Source organism: Microtus oregoni, unplaced genomic scaffold, assembly GCF_018167655.1.
Source record: "Microtus oregoni isolate MIOR12 unplaced genomic scaffold, Mior012 000114F_ref0000099, whole genome shotgun sequence".
Taxonomy (NCBI): Eukaryota; Metazoa; Chordata; class Mammalia; order Rodentia; family Cricetidae; genus Microtus; species Microtus oregoni.
This window is the reverse complement of record NW_024544743.1, coordinates 485,292-505,247: the sequence shown is the minus strand read 5'-3', so window position 1 is coordinate 505,247 and position 19,956 is coordinate 485,292. Positions and strand designations below refer to the sequence as shown.

The following is a 19,956-nucleotide window of genomic DNA, read 5'->3' as shown; positions in this document are numbered from 1 at the left end:
TGCTGCACTGTGTAGTTAGGAGCTGGTGCTGGAGAGGGCAGCAGAACTGCGCTGAGTATGTAAATGTGATTAGATGACCTGGCGGCATTGTGCTGTAGAAAGCCTGGATGACAGTGGGATGTGACTGAAAGAGAACAGGTGTTGAAGTCAAATATTACATATAAAAATATTAGCATTGCAACTCATCTGCTATACTGTACTGAAACATACTTGTTTTTTTATTAGGAATTAAAAATTACAATTTTAAATAATTAATATAGGAGTATGTGTACATAATATATATTTAATAGATAATTGTTTTGTGTCAATAAAACAATAAAAGAGTCATGAGTACAAAAATAGTAGGTGCATTAGTGCAATAGGAATGGGTTCTGGAGAGAAGTGAACATTTGAGGTGGAAGATAACAGGCCAGAAGGATCTGAACATGCAAAGATGAGGATAAAGAAGCTAAAATGTCTTCAGTAAAAATACAGACACAGTGAAATAGAAACCAGCTCAATTAAAGAGAGTGTTGACCAAGTTTGATAAGGTAGATTGGAAAGAACTGTGGGACACTCAAAGCCAAGTTTGTAATTTAGTTTGTAGACAGGAAAGAATTCAGGAAATATTTGAGCAGAATAAATTTTTATATAGTACTAGTTATTTTATTGCAGAGCCTAAGAACAACTGAAGGGATATGAAGAGTGTGCATGGGGCTAGGTGACATCTCGAGGAGACGGGCTAGCAGGCACACTAGGTGACATCTCGAGGAGACGGGCTAGCAGGCACACTAGGCAGAGTGAAGATTGGTGTAGCCGTTTGGAAAACAGTGTGGCACTATCTTTTAAATCCGAGGCTAGCTGATGGACATGATTTATGCTGTAGTCATTCTTTCTATTTTTTTTTTTTCCGAGACAGGGTTTCTCTGTGTGTAGCCCTGGCTGTCCTGGAACTAGCACTGTAGACCAGGCTGGCCTCGAACTCACAGAGATCCGCCTGCCTCTGCCTCCCGAGTGCTGGGATTAAAGGCGTATGCCACCATGCCTGTGTGCTGTAGTAATTTTATACATGATTTTATATAAAAGTCAGTTGTTTATAAAAGCAAATTCAGTCAGACTGAATGGACTGTACCTGTAGATAACAACACACACAGCAACTTTTTAAAATACACTGTATAATGAGAAAAGTCACTAGATAATAGTTCAGTGAGATTAGTATATATATTAAAAATGAGCCAGATGTGGTGTCCCAGCTGTGTAACCTCAAGAGATGTCTTCTGACCTCCTTTCATGTGTGCCTGAAAGCATAGGCATGTATGAACACACACACATAATAAATAATACCAGATTTGCACACATGATACCAGATTGAGAATACCTCCGTGCAAGCCACTGAAGTTTTTAAGAAAAGCAGAGTAAGCCGGGCGGTGATCGCGCACGCCTTTAATCCCAGCACTCGGGAGGCAGAGGCAGGCGGATCTCTGTGAGTTCGAGGCTAGCCTGGTCTACAAGAGCTAGTGCCAGGACAGGCTCCAAAGCTACAGAGAAACCCTGTCTCGAAAAAAACTTTAAAAAAAAAAAGAAAAGAAAGCCGGGCGGTGGTGGCGCACGCCTTTAATCCCAGCAGAGGCAGAGGCAGGCGGATCTCTGTGAGTTCAAGGCCAGTCTGGTCTACAAGAGCTAGTTCCAGGACAGGAACCAAAAGCTACGGAGAAACCCTGTCTCGAAAAATCAAAAAAAAAAAAAGAAAGAAAGAAAGAAAGGAAAAGAAAAGAAAAGCAGAATAAGGAAAAAATAGATTCTGTTCCAAAGAGAGAGCGAAACAGCCTTGGAAACCCACAAAAGAAATCAAAGGAGCCTGGAAGGCACTAGACACAGGCAGCACAGAGAGCCGAGGGACCAGCCTCCCACTTAGCCTGTCAGGGAGGAGAGAAGGCTGAGGGAAAAAAAATCCACACCCGCCCCAGTTAGGAAGATAGCCACACTAACAGGTGGGAAATCACAGAAACTCAGGACCCTTCGGTGAGATGGGTACAAAGCCAAACAACTATTTCAAATGTTTTCAGAAAAACGAAGAGTGACCTTTGTCTTGCTTGGGTTTAACTCGTGAGCTCAAGTAGTCCTCTGGTATTAGCCTCATCGTGTCACACCCAACACCAAGTCATCTGTGCCCTCTCCCACAGGACACTGCACAGCAGCTTCTGCCTTGGCTTCCGTGTATCGTGCACTTTATGTGAAGTTCCCATGCTATGCTAGACATGTTTCATAGGAACAAAAAAGGGTTTCAGTCTTTTTCCCTGGCACCTAGAAACTACTTATGAGCACCTGTGTACATCTCTCTTTAGGAAAATACAACCAGTTAAATTCCTCAGAGCAGAACCCGGCCTGATGGCACACACCTTAATCCCAGTGCTCAGGAGGCAGAGGCAGGCGAGTCTCTCAAGCTCAATGCCAGCCTGATCTGCAGAGTTCCAAGACAGCCAGAGCTGTGTAGAACCTGTCAGGGTGCCTCTGCATGTGTTTATTCTAGGACGGAATTGTCGATTCTAGGGCTGGATATTGTTGTACGTATACTTAGAGCTCGTCATAGAAATCTCACCTGCTATTACTGTATGAAACTAGGATCATGTACTTGAGCAAAGGTAAAAATGTAGTAATTAAAAATTGCCTAAGAAATAAAGTCTAGCCGGGCAGTGGTGGCGCATGCCTTTAATCCCAGCACTCGGGAGGCAGAGGCAGGCGGATCTCTGTGAGTTCGAGACCAGCCTGGTCTACAGAGCGAGTTCCAGGACAGGCTCCAAAGCCACAGAGAAACCCTGTCTCGAAAAACCCCCCAAAAAAAAAAAAGAAAGAAAAAGAAATAAAGTCTATTTTTCCTCTTAATCTTTTCACAAAGGACTGTTGTAAACAATGATAGGTTGGACAATATCGGTCAAAAGCAGTATTTTTCTTTTTTTTCAGGAAGTGGGTCTGAAAGATGGAAGAATTGAGAGACTGAAATTAGAACTTGAGAGGAAAGACGCTGAAATTCAGAAACTCAAAGCTGTAATCACCCAGTGGGAGGTGTGTCCACTCACTTCTGGAAAGAATTCTGTATTTGCATTCTGTGGGTTCTGTATGTATTTATTATTCAGTTACTCTGCTATTCAGTCTTTTAAACTGACTATCCACTTAAATTCTGAATAATGGTATAAATTTTGTTATAAAATATATATTGTAAAATATGTTGTATGTTATATGCAGGCAGCTTTGTAAACTATTTTAAGCACGAGGTTCAGTAGCATTAAGTTTATTTAGCTACTTGTTCTTTGTTTTTTGAGACAGGGTTTCTCTGTGTAACCTTTACTGTCCTCACTTTGTAGACCGGGCTGGCCTCAAATTCAGAGGTCAGCCTGCCTCTGCCTCTGAAGTGCTAGAATTAAAGGCTCAGTAGCACTAAGAACCTTTTCACTGTTGGGTGACCATTCCTGCTGTTCCCTTCCAGAAACTCTCCATTAAATCGCTCACTATTCCCACCCTTCACCCCCTAACAACAATTTATCTCTAGGAATTACCTGTTCCTGATCCCTCGTTCTGGTAGGATCACACAGTTTTTGTCCATTTCTATCTGGCTTATTTCTTTTAACATAGAAGTTTTCTGAGCTTTCTCTGTGTTGTAGCGTTTATCAGAACTCCATTCCTTGTCCTGCCTTATTACATCCTCTGAAGTATACGTGCTACGTTTTGTGTGTGGGTGCACAAGTAAGTGTCCAGGATCCTGCTTTGAGTTCTTTGAGTATTTTGAAAATCTACAAGTAGAATTGCTGGTTATAGGATAATTCTGTCTTAGCTTTTATGTGACTTCCAAGCGTTCTCAGAGCAACTGTTTGTTGTCCTTTTGACCAGAAGTGCACAGGGATTCCAACTTCTCCACACCCTTGCTAATGCTATGTATGAATTGTTTTCTCTTAAAGATTAATTTTAAATTTTTATTTGTATATGTGTGTGCTTGTATACATGCACATATGTGTTGAAGTACCAGTGGAACGCAGAAGATTTCAGATGCCCTGGAGCTGGAGTTAAGAGGGTCCTCTGCAAGAGCAGCAAGGACTCCTGCCCTTACAATTGTTTTAATCACAAACTTATGAGGCACTCTCTTGCTACTGCCCTTTAGACTTCAACAAAGATGCTCCAGTTCCTCAAGAATCATTTGTCTTCTGATCAATGTTAGTCCACGGATTACTTACCGAGAGCCCGTGGGGAGCCAGGGTTCTGGCGCTGGTGTGTGCCAGAACTTAAAATAGTTTACAAAGCTGCCTGCATATAACATACAACATATTTTACAATATATATTTTATAACAAAATTTATACCATTATTCAGAATTTAAGTGGATAGTCAGTTTAAAAGACTGAAGAGCAGAGTAACTCATTCATCTCAAATTTTTACTTTTTTTGTTTTTTGTTTGTTTTTTCGAGAAAAGATTTCTCTGGAACAGCTGTCCTAGAGCTAGTTCCATAGAATAGGCAGACCTCAAACTCACAGAGATCTGCCTCCGAAGTGCTGGGATTAAAGGCATGCGCCACCATTGCCCGATTCATCTCAATTTCTTAAGCATTTTTACTCTCTTTGTATTTACTATAGCAGACGCTTCAGTTCCCTGTGTGGACTACAGTATTACTCAGTAAATAATTATTATCAGCAATTTAATTGGATAGAGTACTATTTAGTAAAAAATCACTTTTTATAGAATTTAAAACATATTTAAAGCCAGGCGGTAGTGGCCCATGCTTTAAATCCCAACACTAGGGAGGCAGAGCCAAGTGGATCTCTGTGACTTTGAAGCCAGCCGAGTATACAGGACAGCCAGGGCTGTTGCACAGAGAAACCTTGTCTAAACCCGCCCTCCTCAAATAATAAATAAAAATAAAATATATTTAAATCCACTGGGTTCTGGCATCATTCAGTGGTAGCTCCTTGCTTTGTGTATTTGGTGAGGCCCTAGGTTGGACTCCTGCACTATAGAAATAAAAAATAAAACTGGTAAATCTTCCACATACTTGTTCCGTGTTGAGAGAAAAAAAAGGGAGAGGTTTTTTACACTGATATTTTTAGGCATTTATTTTTTATAACATTTTATATTGTTTTCAATAATTGGTTATTAGTGTTTGAAAGTATTTCAAAATACTAAAAGAAATGTTCCAGCCAGGCTGTGGTGGTGCATGCCTTTAATCCCAGCACTTGGGAGGCAGAGGCAGGTGGATCTTTGTGAGTTTGAGGCCAGCCTGGCTGTAGAAGGAGCAGCGGGCTACATTCCTGCTGCCCAGCTCCCGGCCGCCTGGCTAGCTTTACCCAAAATAATTACACGGAAACTGTATTCTTTTAAACACTGCCTGGCCCATTAGTTTTAGCCCCTTATTGGCTAATTCTCACATCTTGCTTTAACCCATATTTAGTAATCTGTGTACCGGGAAGATTCTAACATGTGTCCATCTCGGAGAGGAGAGCTATGGCGTCTTCCTCATTGCTTTCTTCCCAGCATTCTGTTCTGTCTACTCCACCCACCTATGTTCTGACCTATAAGGCCAAGCAGTTTCTTTATTAATTAACCAATGAAAGCAACACATAGAAAGAAGACCCACCTACATCACGTGGCAGAAGGGAGGGAGGGAGGGAGGGAGGGGAGGGGAGGGGAAGGGAAGGGGCCAATGAAGACTGTTTGGGGAGATAATTATCAAAAATTCAAGTGGTCCATGTGGGAACCCAGCTCCTCTTATTCATGAATTATGGTGTATTGTTCATTAGGAGGAGAAGAGTCAGCCATTGGAAAAGGAGCTAAAAAGTCAAGTAGTGCCACTAGCTCTATGCCTGACAGTGGCGGTGTAGAACTGCAGGGCAGTCTAGTAAAAAAGATGGAGCTAGTTTCTTTTGATTTTTATTGAAATTAGTTGGATTTATTCAAAATTTTTATTTAGGAAGAAAGAAAAAACCTTCAAAAATTTTAATATTTTCCTGACTTCACCTTTACTCCCCCCTACTTTGAATTTTTTTAAGTTTAATTTTATTATTTGTGTCTGTGTGTGTGCATGCACGTGTGTGTGTGTGTTTGCATGTGCACAAATCCACAACACACGAAGATTTCAGCTCTCTGGAGTCACTTTTGTCTGTCTACCCTTCTATGGGTTTCAGGGATCAGACTCACATCATCACGCTTTACCCTCTAAACCATCGAATTGGCCTTTTTAAGTTTTCTGAGGTTTAATTAAGTAGTTCTGATTACATCTTCCTCCATTCGGTTTATTTCCTAAATGATTTATGTTTTTAAATATACAGCCCATAAATTAAAAGTAGACCATAATCTACCATTTTTTAAAAAGTTAAAATCTCTTTTCTTTGACTATTAGGCAAAGTATAAAGAAGTAAAAGCAAGAAATGGACAATTATTAAAAATGCTTCAGGAAGGAGAAAGTAAGTGAGTCACATGTTTTTAGGGGTTTTTTTTGTTTAGTTGTTTTGCCTGCATGTATGTATATATGTATTGTATGCATTGTAAACATGTCTGGTGCCCAAAGACACAAGAAGCGGAGGATGGTTTCCCTAGAATTGCCGTCACAACAGTTGTGAACCTCCATGTGGGTGCTGGAAGTTGAACCGGGGTTCTCCATAAGAGCAGCTGGTGCTCCCTTGTTTTGTTTGCTTCTTTGAGATGGGGTCTTTCTGTGCAGCTCTAGCTGATCTGAAGCTATGTAGACCAGACTGCATAGTCCTCTGCCTCTCATGCACTGCACTCAGCCTGGGTTAGAGGCGTGTGCACTGCACTCAGCCTTTGTGCAGTGTTTAGATTTAAAGGTAATCTTAATATCTGAAAACAAATAACCAAGTTCCATGTTTTATCAGCACACACACACACACACACACACACACACACACACACACACACAAAATTCCCCAGAGGGATACAAATTGGATAGTTTATTTTATTATTTCCACTGTAAGGCCTCTTAAAGCACCTGGCCACTATTCAGGTAAGAGTGCTTAGTTTCTAGTTCTTACACATTATTGCACCAAGCTGGGCATGGTGGAGCACACCTTTAATCCAGCACTCTGGAGGCAGGGGTGGGCAGATCTCTGACTTGTAGGCCAGCCAAGGCTGCACAGTGATGAGACTCCTCCCCTCAAAAAAAGAAATAAAATAAAATCTTGTTTTAAGATTAGCCAAGAAGCCAAGTATAATGGTTTGTGTCTGTAAGCTCAGCACCTTGGAGCCTGAGGCAAGAGCAGCTGAAGTCCAAGGGCCAGTCTGGGCTACAAAATAGAAGGATGGCTGAACAGGTAAAGCCGAGCTGCCAAACATCATAAACCTGAGTTGGATCCCTGAAACTTGTATGCTATGATGAAAGGATTGTGACAAGTTATCCTGACACGTGGACGTGGCAAGTGCACACACATACACACACACAAACAAAAACATGACCTAATAAATAGATAAATGCTCAAGATATTTCACTTTTCCTTATAATTTTTCAGTTTTCTTATATACCTGTCCTAGTTATTATAAATTGAAAAATTAATCATATCTATGCAGATGATATTTGAGAAAAATATAAATTACTTAAAAGAAAACACTGTTGCTGTAATAATGACCAGAATTACTAGTGAGAAATAAGACCAATCAGGCTCTAGAAGAACATCCATAGAGCAAAGAGGAGAAACTGGTGTTCTGACTGCTCTGTCCTGAAGTTCGTCTCTCCTCACTGAGTGGCTGGGATGGTGACGATGCTGTTTTCCTTTCCCCCAGTGAAAGATAAGGCAGAAATACTCCTGCAAGTCGATGAATCCCAAAGTATCAAGAATGAGCTGACGGTCCAGGTGAGCGGCTTTGGGAGATGTTGAATGCATTTTATACTATTCTGAGGTCTTATTGACCCCACAAAATAGAAATACTGCCTCTTTAGCAGGTGAGAAAGCAATGGAAAGTATTCATTATTATTGTGTACTAGCAAAGAAAGTTCCTGCTTATTGTATTAAAGATGGTAGGGGTGTCCTGGAGAGTTTGGAAGGTGAAGGTTGTGAGTTAGTGGACAGAACACCAGGAGCAGGCAGCGCTTACCCTGTTCCTGGAGTGGGTTTCTCTTCATGGCAAGCAGGCCCTCCTGTCTGTGCTCACTGCAGTGTCTCTGGGAACCATGGGAAGGGAGGGCATCTCTGATACTGACAACTGTCAGATTTTATCACACGAATATGTTCAGAATTAAGGTACTTTCCAAAAAAGGCAAAAAGAGTTTTCTCACTCATTATTTGGTTGTAGGTGACCTCACTTCACACTGCATTGGAACAAGAAAGATCTAAAGTGAAAGTATTACAGGCAGAATTAGCCAAATACCAGGTATGTTTTATAGTTTGAAAGTTTTCTTTATAGTTACATTTGGAGTAGATACAATGTAAGAATAAATGTGCTGTATTATTCTTAAGCAAGAATTTATTCACCAGATATTTAATGACTTTGTATAAAAAATATTTATCTGTGTTTATATGTATGAGTTTGCAGTGGGTGGGGCTGTGGAGGCCGGGGAGTATGCTGGATTCTCTGAAGCTAGAGTTAGAAACACTGTGAGCTTCCTGACCTGGGCTGGAACTGAACCCAGTCCTCAGAAGAGAAGCAAGCACTCTTGGCCACTAAGCCATCTCTCCAACCCTGTGTTAATGCTTCCATTATGGCCAGATAATGAACATTTTCAAAAATATAAAAGTAGCTGGGCCGTGGTGGCGCACGCCTTTAATCCCAGCACTCGGGAGGCAGAGGCAGGCGGATCTCTGTGAGTTCAAGACCAGCCTGGTCTACAAGAGCTAGTTCCAGGACAGGCTCCAAAGCCACAGAGAAACCCTGTCTCGAAAAACCAATATATATATATATATATATATATATATATATATATATATATGTAATTCTAGGTATTGTGTGTATGACAATAACTCAAGTGATTCAGTAGATGCATTAGAGCTGCGCAGACAATATGCAATGCTAACTAGGTGACAGGAAGGCACATTAGAGCTGTGCAGACATCACAACATCACACATTTGATGACTTGGATGTAGATTCTGCTCTTTTAACTGAAAAGTGTACAGATGGATTCTTTGACATTGTGTGACCTTTCACCCAGGGATTTTATATCCATTGATGTTATATGCATTCATTATTATTTTGATGACATTTTAGATTCTCAGCTTAAGAAGATAATTCAGCTCTTTTTTCCTGTGTGAAACAGTAGAGAGTAATCATCAGTACTTTCCTTTAATACTGTGTCAGGTGTGTTCTTACACAATGTTGGGGAATATTAGTTTAAGCTGTCTTTTGTTTATGCTGTGTTTGTTTAACTCTGTGAAGCTGTGTTACTGTGCCTTTCTAAAACACATGTAAATAAAGAGCTGAGCAGCCAGTAGCAAGGCAGGAGAGAGAAACAGGCGAGGCCGGCAGGCAGAGAGGATAGATATGAGGAGAAATCTGAGAGAAAGATATGAGGATCTGGGAATGAGAGAGGAGGGAGGAGGATTTCAGGGCCCAGCCACATAGTTACACAGCTACACAGCCAGACACAGAGTAAGAAGGAAAGGAAAGGTACACAGGAATAAGGAAAGATAAGAACCCTGAGGCAAAAGATAGATGGGATAATTAAGAAAAGCTGGCAAGAAACAAGCCAAGATGATAAGGCCAGGCATTCATAAGTGAGAATAAACTTTTGTGTGTCATTTATTTGGGAGCTGGGTGGTGGGCCCCCAAAACAGAAAAGAGTAAAAAATGAACAACTACAATGTACTTACACATATACATATAAATCATCAATGTGAAAACATGGTAAAAAAAAATAAAAAAGGTTTGAAAGTCACTGGTGGCATAGAGAATATAAAAATTACCTAATTTAGCCTGGCATGGTATGGTGACACACACCTTTAATCCCAGCACTTGGGAGGCAGAGGGAGGTATTTCTCTATGACTTCAAAGACAGCCTGATCATAATGAGATGTTGAAAGCAGTCCTTGCATGTCTTATTATGTGAGGTTTTGTGTTTTGGGTTTTTGAGACAGGGTTTTTCTGTGTAGCCTTGGCTGTCCTGGAACTCACTCTGTAGACCAGGCTGGCCTTCAACCCACAGAGATCCACTTGTGTTTGCCCTCTGAGTGCTAAAATTAAAGGTGTGTACCACCACTGCCTAGCTTGCTTGCTTATTTATTTATTTATTTATTTACTTATTTATTGTTTGATCTCATTGAAGTTTTCACACTGGCAGTATCACATACCCAATGGTGCTTATCCCAGCTGTGTTATTGAGAGACATGATATGTAGCATAAACTCTAATTGGTGTTAAAATAAAAACCCAGAATACGGGTTAATGCTGAAGATCAGAGAAGCAGAGCGGCCAGCCACTAGAGAGTTCTTTTACCTCTACCAGTGCTCAGATTAAAGGGCTGATCCTGTCCTCAGATTCCATCTGTCTCCATCAAATCTGTGATTGCAGTGAGTTTTTGTCTCCTCCCACGTTATATTCCTCTTTCCACCCAACCACATTTCCTGTCTCCACATCCCTAGTGCTGGGATTACCTTTGTGTGAGCTCTGTTTCTCTTTTAAACAGATTCAATCTCGTGTACTCACAGAGCTCCCTCTGTCTCTGCCCTCTGAGTCCTGGGATTACAGGTGTGAGCCACCACCACCTGGCCTCTAGTGGCTCAGCGCTGCACTCTGATCTTCAGGCAAGCTGTATTTGTTAAAGCACAAACAGAATATCACTACATTTCTCCTTTTTTGTCAAAAATAAAAGAAGGCTATAATAGAAGAAAAACTATATACAATAAGTACAATAACTATATACAATATATATAGTCTATGAATACATCAACAATGTCTAGTCCATTTGCAATTGACAAATTCTGGGAAAGTACTCCATTTTCTGCCCTAACTTGGTGAACCCAAAGTCTTATACCTAATTAGCTTTCTAGCCTAACTTGCATTACCATTCAAAACTATCTTGATATCTCTCAGTCTTACACTTTACACCTCTTTAGTGAGTTTCTTTTCTGCATCTAGTAAACGAGGAAAACTTTAACTGTCTAGTCTTCAACTCCCTCAGAGACCGAAAAAGGAAATAATATTAACTGAGTAAGCAGGAAGTGCAAACAAGTGACTTCCAAAAAATGTGAGCAATGACAAAAAGAGCTGGCTGCCTTGACAGTCACACAAGGTCGGGGCACACATATTCCGCTTACAGGCCTAGCATATCTGATGGACTTTTTTATGACGCAGTTTTTGAAGGACCAGCCTGCCTTGTCTTGACAAGGTTTGGCAGTCACTCTCTTCTGTGTCCTGCTTGTCCATTCAGCACCAGCATACCGTCAGCAGTTGATGGAAGAGCACTTTCTTCCCCAATGGCCTACTATTGCCACAAAGAAAGTAAACTCCATGTGGAGTTTCTTCAATGCCCATCAACTTCCCTGAAGATGCACCAATCTAGGTGCTGCCAGGAGTGGACATGTCTCATTGTCATAAAAAAAGAACCTATGTTCTTAAAACATCTTAAATGCCATATTCTGTAGATCTCTGAAGTGTTTGAAGGTGACGTATTTAAAATATATCTCTGTTTGACCTAATATGACTACAAGTCCGATTGTAATAGATGACTAATTACTAACCTGCATTTTCTTATTATGCTAAATAGTTGGTAATAATAATTTTCAAGAGCTAAAAATTTTCATTACATTGTTAAATGAGCTGTAGAGGTACAATGCTTTGAACAAGAGTAGAAATGAATATAGTGTTCTAACAAAATCTAAAATTTGTATCAATATACAATTTTTATATAATAAACAAAAATCCAATCAAATGTAAAATATTTAAAGCTAGTAGTTGCTTTTTTAGAAGTAAATTCAATAATCTACCTTTTTTATGTTATCTATACCCTCCCTTTTTTCTTTTTAGAATAGATTCAATAATCTTCCCTTTTATCCTATCATCTTTTTATCCCTGTTTTTCTTTTCAAAACAAGAACCCTGAATCTCATCTCCTTTGTTTAGCTTTTTTCCTGACCATTACCAATAACAGCTTGTAACCAATCCCCCTGAACAATAACAGATACCTATAAGCCAATGAAAGACCAAAAACCACCCACGCCTTCCTCTGGGGAATGTGGGCATCATGTTCTTAAATTTACTTCCTGCTGTCTGGGTCGATGGTATCCTGAGAAGAAAAATTTGGGTTAAATTGTCAGGTCCTAGAAGAGGTAGAGCTGTCATTTGTATCCAGGCTCTGCGCAGGGGGAAAGTAAGTGCAGGGCTTGTCTCCAGTCCTGGCTAGATGATCCATGAGGCTGGATCATCTCAGCTAGCCACTTTGAAATTGTTCTGAGCAGTTTGTAGTCCAAAGCCGATATTTAGGTAGTGTTTTTCAGCTTAGTGGGTGTTACCATGGTCCAGGTGAATCGTCATTGTGGGGCCCCTTCTCTTTTTGAGACTTCAAAAGCCTCTGTTAAGTGTGCTCATGGTTCACTGCAGAAAACGGATAGAGACTCATAGTCAAAATAATGTACAAAAAGTAGATGAATGCTTTTTCTAGAATTAGTACTCCATATGACCATTATTAGTTTACAAAAACCTCAAAATATATATATTAATCTTATAAAATTTTAGATAATATTTATACCTTAAAAAAAGCTGTTTAAGAGTCAAAATAAAACCAAAAGATTGTGAGATTAGTGGCAATATAATAGTCCCTAAATTTTGTTTTTTCTTCTGTCCTATATCAGGTGGCTCTTCTGACATGAGACAGAGATTTGGGGTTTTACTTTAATAAGCTTGCTTGGTTTATAGAAGGAGAGAGCCACCCTCCAACTCCAAAGTCAGCTTTAATCTGTAACTGGACTGGGACTACAAAAGACCGTTTGCATTACATGTCTGTAGAGAACAGCAGAAACAAACATTTGGGAAGATTTATGAAATTTTATCCTGTCGGAAATGTGATGTATCAATAAGCCAATTTACTCTTTTTCTTGGGACATCATTTTTTTCTGGATGTTTTGTCCTTTTTCTTTGGATGTCTCATTTGTCCAGTGGTCTTTGGATTCCTTAGCTGGATACCTTTATTCTCCTGAAAAGAAGAAACAAAACCCTTCCCCAACCCTAATTTTGGGAGGTTCTCTTTTGGCAAGTTATATATGATTCTTATTCCTAATTATTTCTTGTACCTGAATAAATAATGAAGTCAGTTCTGTATCCTCTGGTATAAATTCAGTAATTTCAATATGCAAAACAACTCTTTCTGCATATTGCAAATCAGTAACTTAAGAGGTTCCTTAAAATCCATTAATACCATGAGAATATCATATAATTCTTACTTTTATATAGAATCATAAGGGCTTTGTTCCACTTTATTTGAATTTTCTGATTTTTAACCTGCTTTTCATGATTTATTTGCATCAGTATAGAAAATAAGGGCTCCAGTTATTGGTGTGTCCTGTACAATGCGTAGAAGGATCCAACTAGTTCACTTTATAAGTCGAATTCTCCTGCTTTGAGATAGTGTTGTTAATCTCTCCAAAAAATTACTGCAAGCTCTTTTGCCAGGGTTCACTTTCTGCCCATAATTTATCAATTTCATCTTCATTAAAATGTACTATAATTTCTGCTAATTGATGAAGTCTCAATTTTCCTTTTATAATTTACTCAGAGAACTTTTCCATATAAGTTTTTAATATTTTACTTGATTTATGTGGTAAAAAGATTCATTCTAAGATGATATCTTCCCTCTGTATTAAAATTTCTGTAGGGGGATGCTTGGAGGGTCCTATGACCAGAATGCAGTTAAGCTTTGGATACATATGATTCCCATGTGCCTTCTGTAGTTTCTCTTCCATCAAAGCCATTTCTCTCTCAACTTAGCTGATAATTCCCAGGTACTATTTAAGTTCATGTCACCCTCTGAGGTTTTGATCAAATTACTCAGTTCATCAGGACCTATCCCAATAGTGGGCCATAGATATGAAATGTCTCCTAGCAGTATTTGAAAGTCATTAAGAGTCTGCCATTGATCTCTCCTAATTTGCACCTTTTGGGGTCTAATTTTCTTGTAAACGTATTTAACCTAAATAATTAATAGACTCTTCTTTTTTTTCAGGAGCAATGTTTAATCCCCAACAAGGCAAAATTTTCTTTATTTCTTCAAACATTCTAAAGTAATCTACATTTGAATCAGATGGTAAAATGCCATCCATGTAATGGTAAACTATAGATTGAGGAAATTGTTTGTTTCATTTCCAATGACTGACTTATAAAATATTGACACAAGGTGGGGCTTTTTAACATTCCCTGTGAGAGAATGTTCCATTGATATCTCTCAGCAGGCTGAGAATTATAAGTAGGCACTATGAAGGCAATTTTTTCTCTTTTTCTTGTAAAGGTATCATGAAGAAACAATCTTTTAAATCAATAGCTGTAAGAGGCCATCCTTTAGGCAAAGGAATGCCAGACTATAGAGGACCCACTGGTTGAATCACCTTATTAACAGCTCTTAGATCTGTCGCTATTCTCCATCTTCTGGATTTATTTTTAATATCAAACACAGGAGAATTTTCAAGAGCTGGTTAATTCGTCAGTATGCTGAGCATTTAACTGCTCCTCTACCAGCTGTTTTAAGACATGCGGTTTCTCAATTGTTAAAGGCTGTTGTGCAACCCATACAGGTTTGTCTGTCAATCATTTTATAGGTAGGGCTGTTGGTGCCTTTGAAAGATCAGAAGTTGTTGTTCCCTCTTCTTGTACAACCTGAATGGTTAGTGACTATTCTTAATAATACCTTGTAATATTTCTCCCAGAAACATACATTAATTTATGGTTTGTTTCTAAGATTGGGGGAATGTTAATTTGTGTATTCCATTGCTGTAACAAATCACATCTTCTTATGGCTTTAATATTCCTCTCTGTCCTTCTGGCCTTATACATTCAACCCATCTCACATTCTATTTTACCTAAGATATCTAATCCCTAGAAACTGAAAATTTACCTCCTGAAGAGGCCAATTTGGATGCCAATATTCTGGTGCAGTTCTTGTTACAACTGTACCTGTGTCTACCATACCTTCAATGATGTCATTTTTCATATTTTTAATTTTGGTCTTTGTTCATTTACAGAAGTTTGCTAAAATACTCACTTTATGGTTCTTCCTGAAGGTTTTGTTCTCTCTTCTATAGCTATTCTATTTTCCAGAGTAGTATGGTTTCTTACTATAGGCATTAGGTTCTTTAATTGCTCTGGGAAGGAGTTTCCTCTATGATGGCAGGAAACAACTGAACAGAATTTGTCATAGGGGCCTATGAGAGGCCCCTCAAGGAGTTCTCCCCACAGCATAGGGTCACCTTGAATGTCCCTCTTTGATCTACATCCATTAGTCCAATGCCTGCCTTTGCCACACCTTCTGCATAATCCAGAACACAGGGATTTTGTGTTTGAATTATGCTTAGAAAAAAACATTGTTTCTAGGAACACTCTATTTACAATCCCCTTTAAGGTGACCTTATTTGCCACAATTAAAACACTTAACATTTTGATTTTTCTTCAAACCTCTGGAAATCACCTCTCCCATCCGAGCATCATCTCGGTCATGAGTTTTAATATTAATTGTATCTCAGATCCATCCTCCGAAGGTGCTGACCTAGTCTTTAATAGCCTTATTACCTTTTAGTATTGTGCAGCGCCATTTTCAAAAGCCATAGATTCAACTATTATTTGTCTAGCTTCTGAATCTGGTATCATTCTATTTACTGCTGATGCCAGCCTTTGTAAGAAATCAGTGTAAGTTTTTTGGGGGGGCCCTGTATGACTTTAGTAAATGACTCAATTTTTTTTCCTACTTTTTCAATTCTGTCCCAAGCATTCAAAGCTGCTGCATGACATAGAACCAGAGTGTGGCCATCATATAGAGATTGCCTTTACATATTAGCATAATCTCCTTCTCCAAAAAGTTGATGTTGGGAGATTTCCATACCTCCAGCTCTACTCCATTGTTCACTGTAAGAGCCTCTTCTTTCCACCAAGTCTTGTCATTTTGGACAGGCTCCAAGACTTGTGTAACAAAGTCTCTTCAGTCTTGAGGGATAAGTCTATTAGAAAATGACCACAAGTTTAACATTTCCTTCACAAAACGTGAATGCATACCATATGAGACTCTCACTTCCTTGAATCTCCTTAAATCTAACATTGGTTGGCATAGAAGTGCATTCAGCTCTAATAGAGCCTCTCTCATTTGGCAATTCCTGTAAGGTTACTGGATATATTAAGGTTGGTTGTTTGAAAACCTTAGGCTGTTCCTCTCTAACCTTATAATGCAATGCTGAGATTGGTTCTCCTTTAAATTCCTCTGTCTGAATCTGAATATCTGTAGGATCTGTCTTAGGTTTTTCTATGGCTTATATCTTAGCATTTACACCAAACAACTTTTTAAGAGATAAGCCAAAAAAATTATCAAAACCATAAGGATTATCAAAAATTATAATTAACAGTGTGTTAGTCCCAGTTAAGTTGATTATCCCTTTATTTAATTGTTCTACTTTTAAATAATGTATTACACAATCATACAGAGACCTAACTTTTTCTGTCATAATTGTGGGTTCCATTTTTTAACATGGGGAAAACTTTTAACTAATCCCCCCTTTAAGAATTCCCAACTGTCTCACCAAGTCTGCCAACAATGGCGATGAAGAGTGAGGCTGACTGCTGCTGCGTAGATCAGTAGAAGCCTGAGCAGGTGTCAAGGCAGCTACCTAGCTTGGAAGCAGCCTGGAAAATGGGGGTCCAGGGAAAGGCCACCAGGAGAGAAAAAAGGAAAACCTAGTAGGAACGATGGTGACTCTGGTCTCGTAGCTCCAGCTGCGCCAGTGGCTGCAAAGCCACAGGCAAACAGCTTTTTTTGTGAATTTGTGCCCCAAATGTTGGGCACCAGATGTAGTACAAACTCTAATTGGCATTAATAAAAACCCAGAGTCAGATATAGGGTTAATTCTGAAGATTAGAGAAGCAGAGCGCCAGCCACCAAAAATTTCTTTTACCTCTACCAATGCTCAGACCAAAGGGCTGATCCTGTCCTCAGACTGCATCTCCAGACTGCATCTGTCTCCACCAAATCTCAGACTGCAGTGAGCTCCTGTCTCCTCCCACCTTATATTCCACTCTCAGCCCAGCCATATCACTCCTATCTCCACCTCCCTAGTGCTGGAATTAAAGACATGGGACTCCCACGTACTGGGATTAAAGGTGTGAGCCACCACTGCCTGGCCCATAGTGGCTTAGCTCTGCATTCTGATCTTCAGACAAGCTGTATTTGTTAAAACACAAACTATCACTACAATGATAAGAATTTTAATTTAATACACAATCATAGGGCTATTTACCTTAAAGGAATGTTTCCTAAATTTATTTTTATTTTCCAACTAACAGGAAATAAATCTTTTTTTAATTTTTTTTCTTTTTAAATATTATTTATTTATTTAGTACACAATATCCTTTCTGCGTGTATGCCTGCAGGCCAGAAGAGGGCACTACACCTCATTACAGATGGTTGTGAGCCACCATGTGGTTGCCGGGAATTGAACTCAGGACCTTTGGAAGAGCAGGCAATGCTCTTAACTGCTGAGCCATCCCACCAGCCCCTTTAATTTTTATTTTTGAGTTTGTTTTTTTGAGACAGGATTTCTATGTGTTGCTTTGGAGCCTGTCCTGGAACTCATTTTGTAGACCAGGGTGGCCTCAAACTCACATAGATCCACCTGCCTCTGCCTCCTAAGTGCTGGGATTAAAGGTGTGTGCCACCATTGTCCAGCTAAATGTTTTTAAATGTGTTATAACACATTTCATCTCCCACAAAATCAGTACATATTTTTCCCTAAATGAGTAAACCTTTTTGGCCCTTGTATGTGATCAGGAATGAAGAGCAACATTCATGTATTTAAAAGAGTTTTTGGTTTTTAATTTAGAAGATTGATGTATTTGACTCCAAAGGGAAGCTGAGGGCCCAGGGGGTGAAAGAAATGAAGAGAAGCTGCTGCCCTTCCAGATGAGCCTGGCCTGACGTACTCCTAATACAGCTGCAAAATATACTTTTAGTATATTCTTAAACTTTTAAGTATTTATTTTTATTTTACGTGTATGGGTGTTTTGCCCTTAGTCCCAGTCTGAAAATCAAATTTCTAATACTGGGGCTGAAGAGTTGGCTAAGCAGTTAAGAGCACTGACTGTTCTTCCAGAAGATCTAGGTTCAGTTCCCAGCACCCACATGGCAGCTCACAACCCTCTGTAACTTTAGCTCCAGGAGATTTGATGCTCTCCTCTGCCCTCCCTGGGCACCAGGCATTAAAGTAGTACAGTGACATATGTGCAGGCAAAACGCCCATATGAAGAAAATAAATTTAAAAATTGTTAAATTCTAATACTATTTAGTAAGAATATAACTATACATAAATTATAAATTAAATTACCAAAATGGTTTTTTTTTAAGATTTATTTATTTATTATGCATTCAGTGTTCTGCCTGCATGTATCCCTGCAGGCCAGAAGAGGGCACCAAATCTCATTACAGATGGTTGTGAGCCATCATGTGGTTGTTGGGAATTGAACTCAGGACCTTTGGAAGAGCAGGCAAAGCTCTTAATCACTGAGCCATCTCTCCAGCCCTAAATTACCAAAATGTAATTAACTGAATTTCCAAATTTTCTGATTATATTAAATGAATAAACTTTGTACTTTTTACAGTATTTAGGATAAAGTGAACTCTGAAAAATTAGATATTTGTGATATTATTTAATGAACCTAAATAGGTCTGCATAGAAATACTATTACTTCATGTAGCATTTGTAAAAGTAACTGTGAGAGCAGCCAGGTAGAATACCTAGCTTTGCTTTTGATTTTGTGTGCTCATGCACTAAAGAAGGCCGGAGCTGGTGTGTCTAAATAATGTGCTGTTTTTCCTTCCAGGGTGGCAGAAAAGGGAAAAGGAACCCTGAGTCCGACCAGTGTAGGTGATTACGGCAGCCTTTGCGGTCATCACACAGCACTGTCAGAGTTTTGCAGAAATGTGTGTATTTGATGCTGTGCAACTGCCCACCTGTGCAGTTTCTGTTGAAGGAACTAAAAGCAACTAGCTCACTCATAGTCTACAATTCGATGTTCTTTTGGCTTAAACTTAAAAGAAAATATAGAATACCAGCAGAACTTGATTATTGTTGTTTGTCCAAACCTATGACTTTAGTTTTTCATCAGTCAATAAAATTAATTTACTCTTCCGCTAATCCGCCTGACCTTTAAAGTCTCCTGAGCAGTGTGGATTGTTATTGCTCAGTTGCCAACACCATTGTGTGCTAAACCTCACAGGACAGCAACGTGAGTAGAAAGGATGCGGCCGATGTCCTCAGGTGGTGGTGAGCAAAAATAATGATCACATATTCCCAAGAATAATCACAAATGTTTCACATTTTCCTCATTGAAAATTGATAAAAATTGAAAAATTTCTTGTAAGAAAGCTTACAAGAGATGATGTATAGAGAGAACTTTTCCTGTATGTTTGTTGAGAAGCATGACAGAAGGAATAAAATCTGGACTAGAAAGATTTGCTGAAATAGCAGCCTGGCCCAGCAGAGTGAGAATTAGACACAGCAGCACTGAGGAGTCCTGGTGAGGGGAGACCAACAAATGACTTCATTGCTGTGAAACTGCTAGGACAATTAGCAGCAGACGGGGACTTTGTTTTCTTTAGTATATTCAGTAGTACACAATTATGATTCATTAAAAGACTGTCTTTGCCTTTGAAATAGCTGAGTGGCAGAAACAGTGGTTAGTATTAGAAGAGAATACATGAACACTAATCTTGGCCTCTTGAGCCAGAATTACTGAAATATTCCATATGTGCATGTTTGTGTGCATGTGTGTGTGCGGGCCTGTTTGTGTGTGTGTATGTTTGTTTTATATG

The 19,956-nt window shown here is 39.3% G+C and overlaps 1 protein-coding gene across 1 annotated transcript in view; it reads left to right on the top strand.

Moving 5' to 3' along the window:
- The window catches only part of LOC121443912 (G kinase-anchoring protein 1), a 51,693-nt gene extending 32,414 nt beyond the window's left edge, over positions 1-19,279 (top strand). The window contains exons 8-12 of the mRNA XM_041645671.1: positions 2,941-3,042; positions 6,362-6,425; positions 7,756-7,826; positions 8,266-8,343; positions 18,966-19,279. Of these exons, the coding sequence (XP_041501605.1) occupies positions 2,941-3,042; positions 6,362-6,425; positions 7,756-7,826; positions 8,266-8,343; positions 18,966-19,013 (363 nt within the window). The 3' untranslated portion in view covers positions 19,014-19,279. The remainder of the gene's footprint in view (positions 1-2,940; positions 3,043-6,361; positions 6,426-7,755; positions 7,827-8,265; positions 8,344-18,965) is intronic.
- The last annotated feature ends 677 nt before the right edge of the window (positions 19,280-19,956 follow it).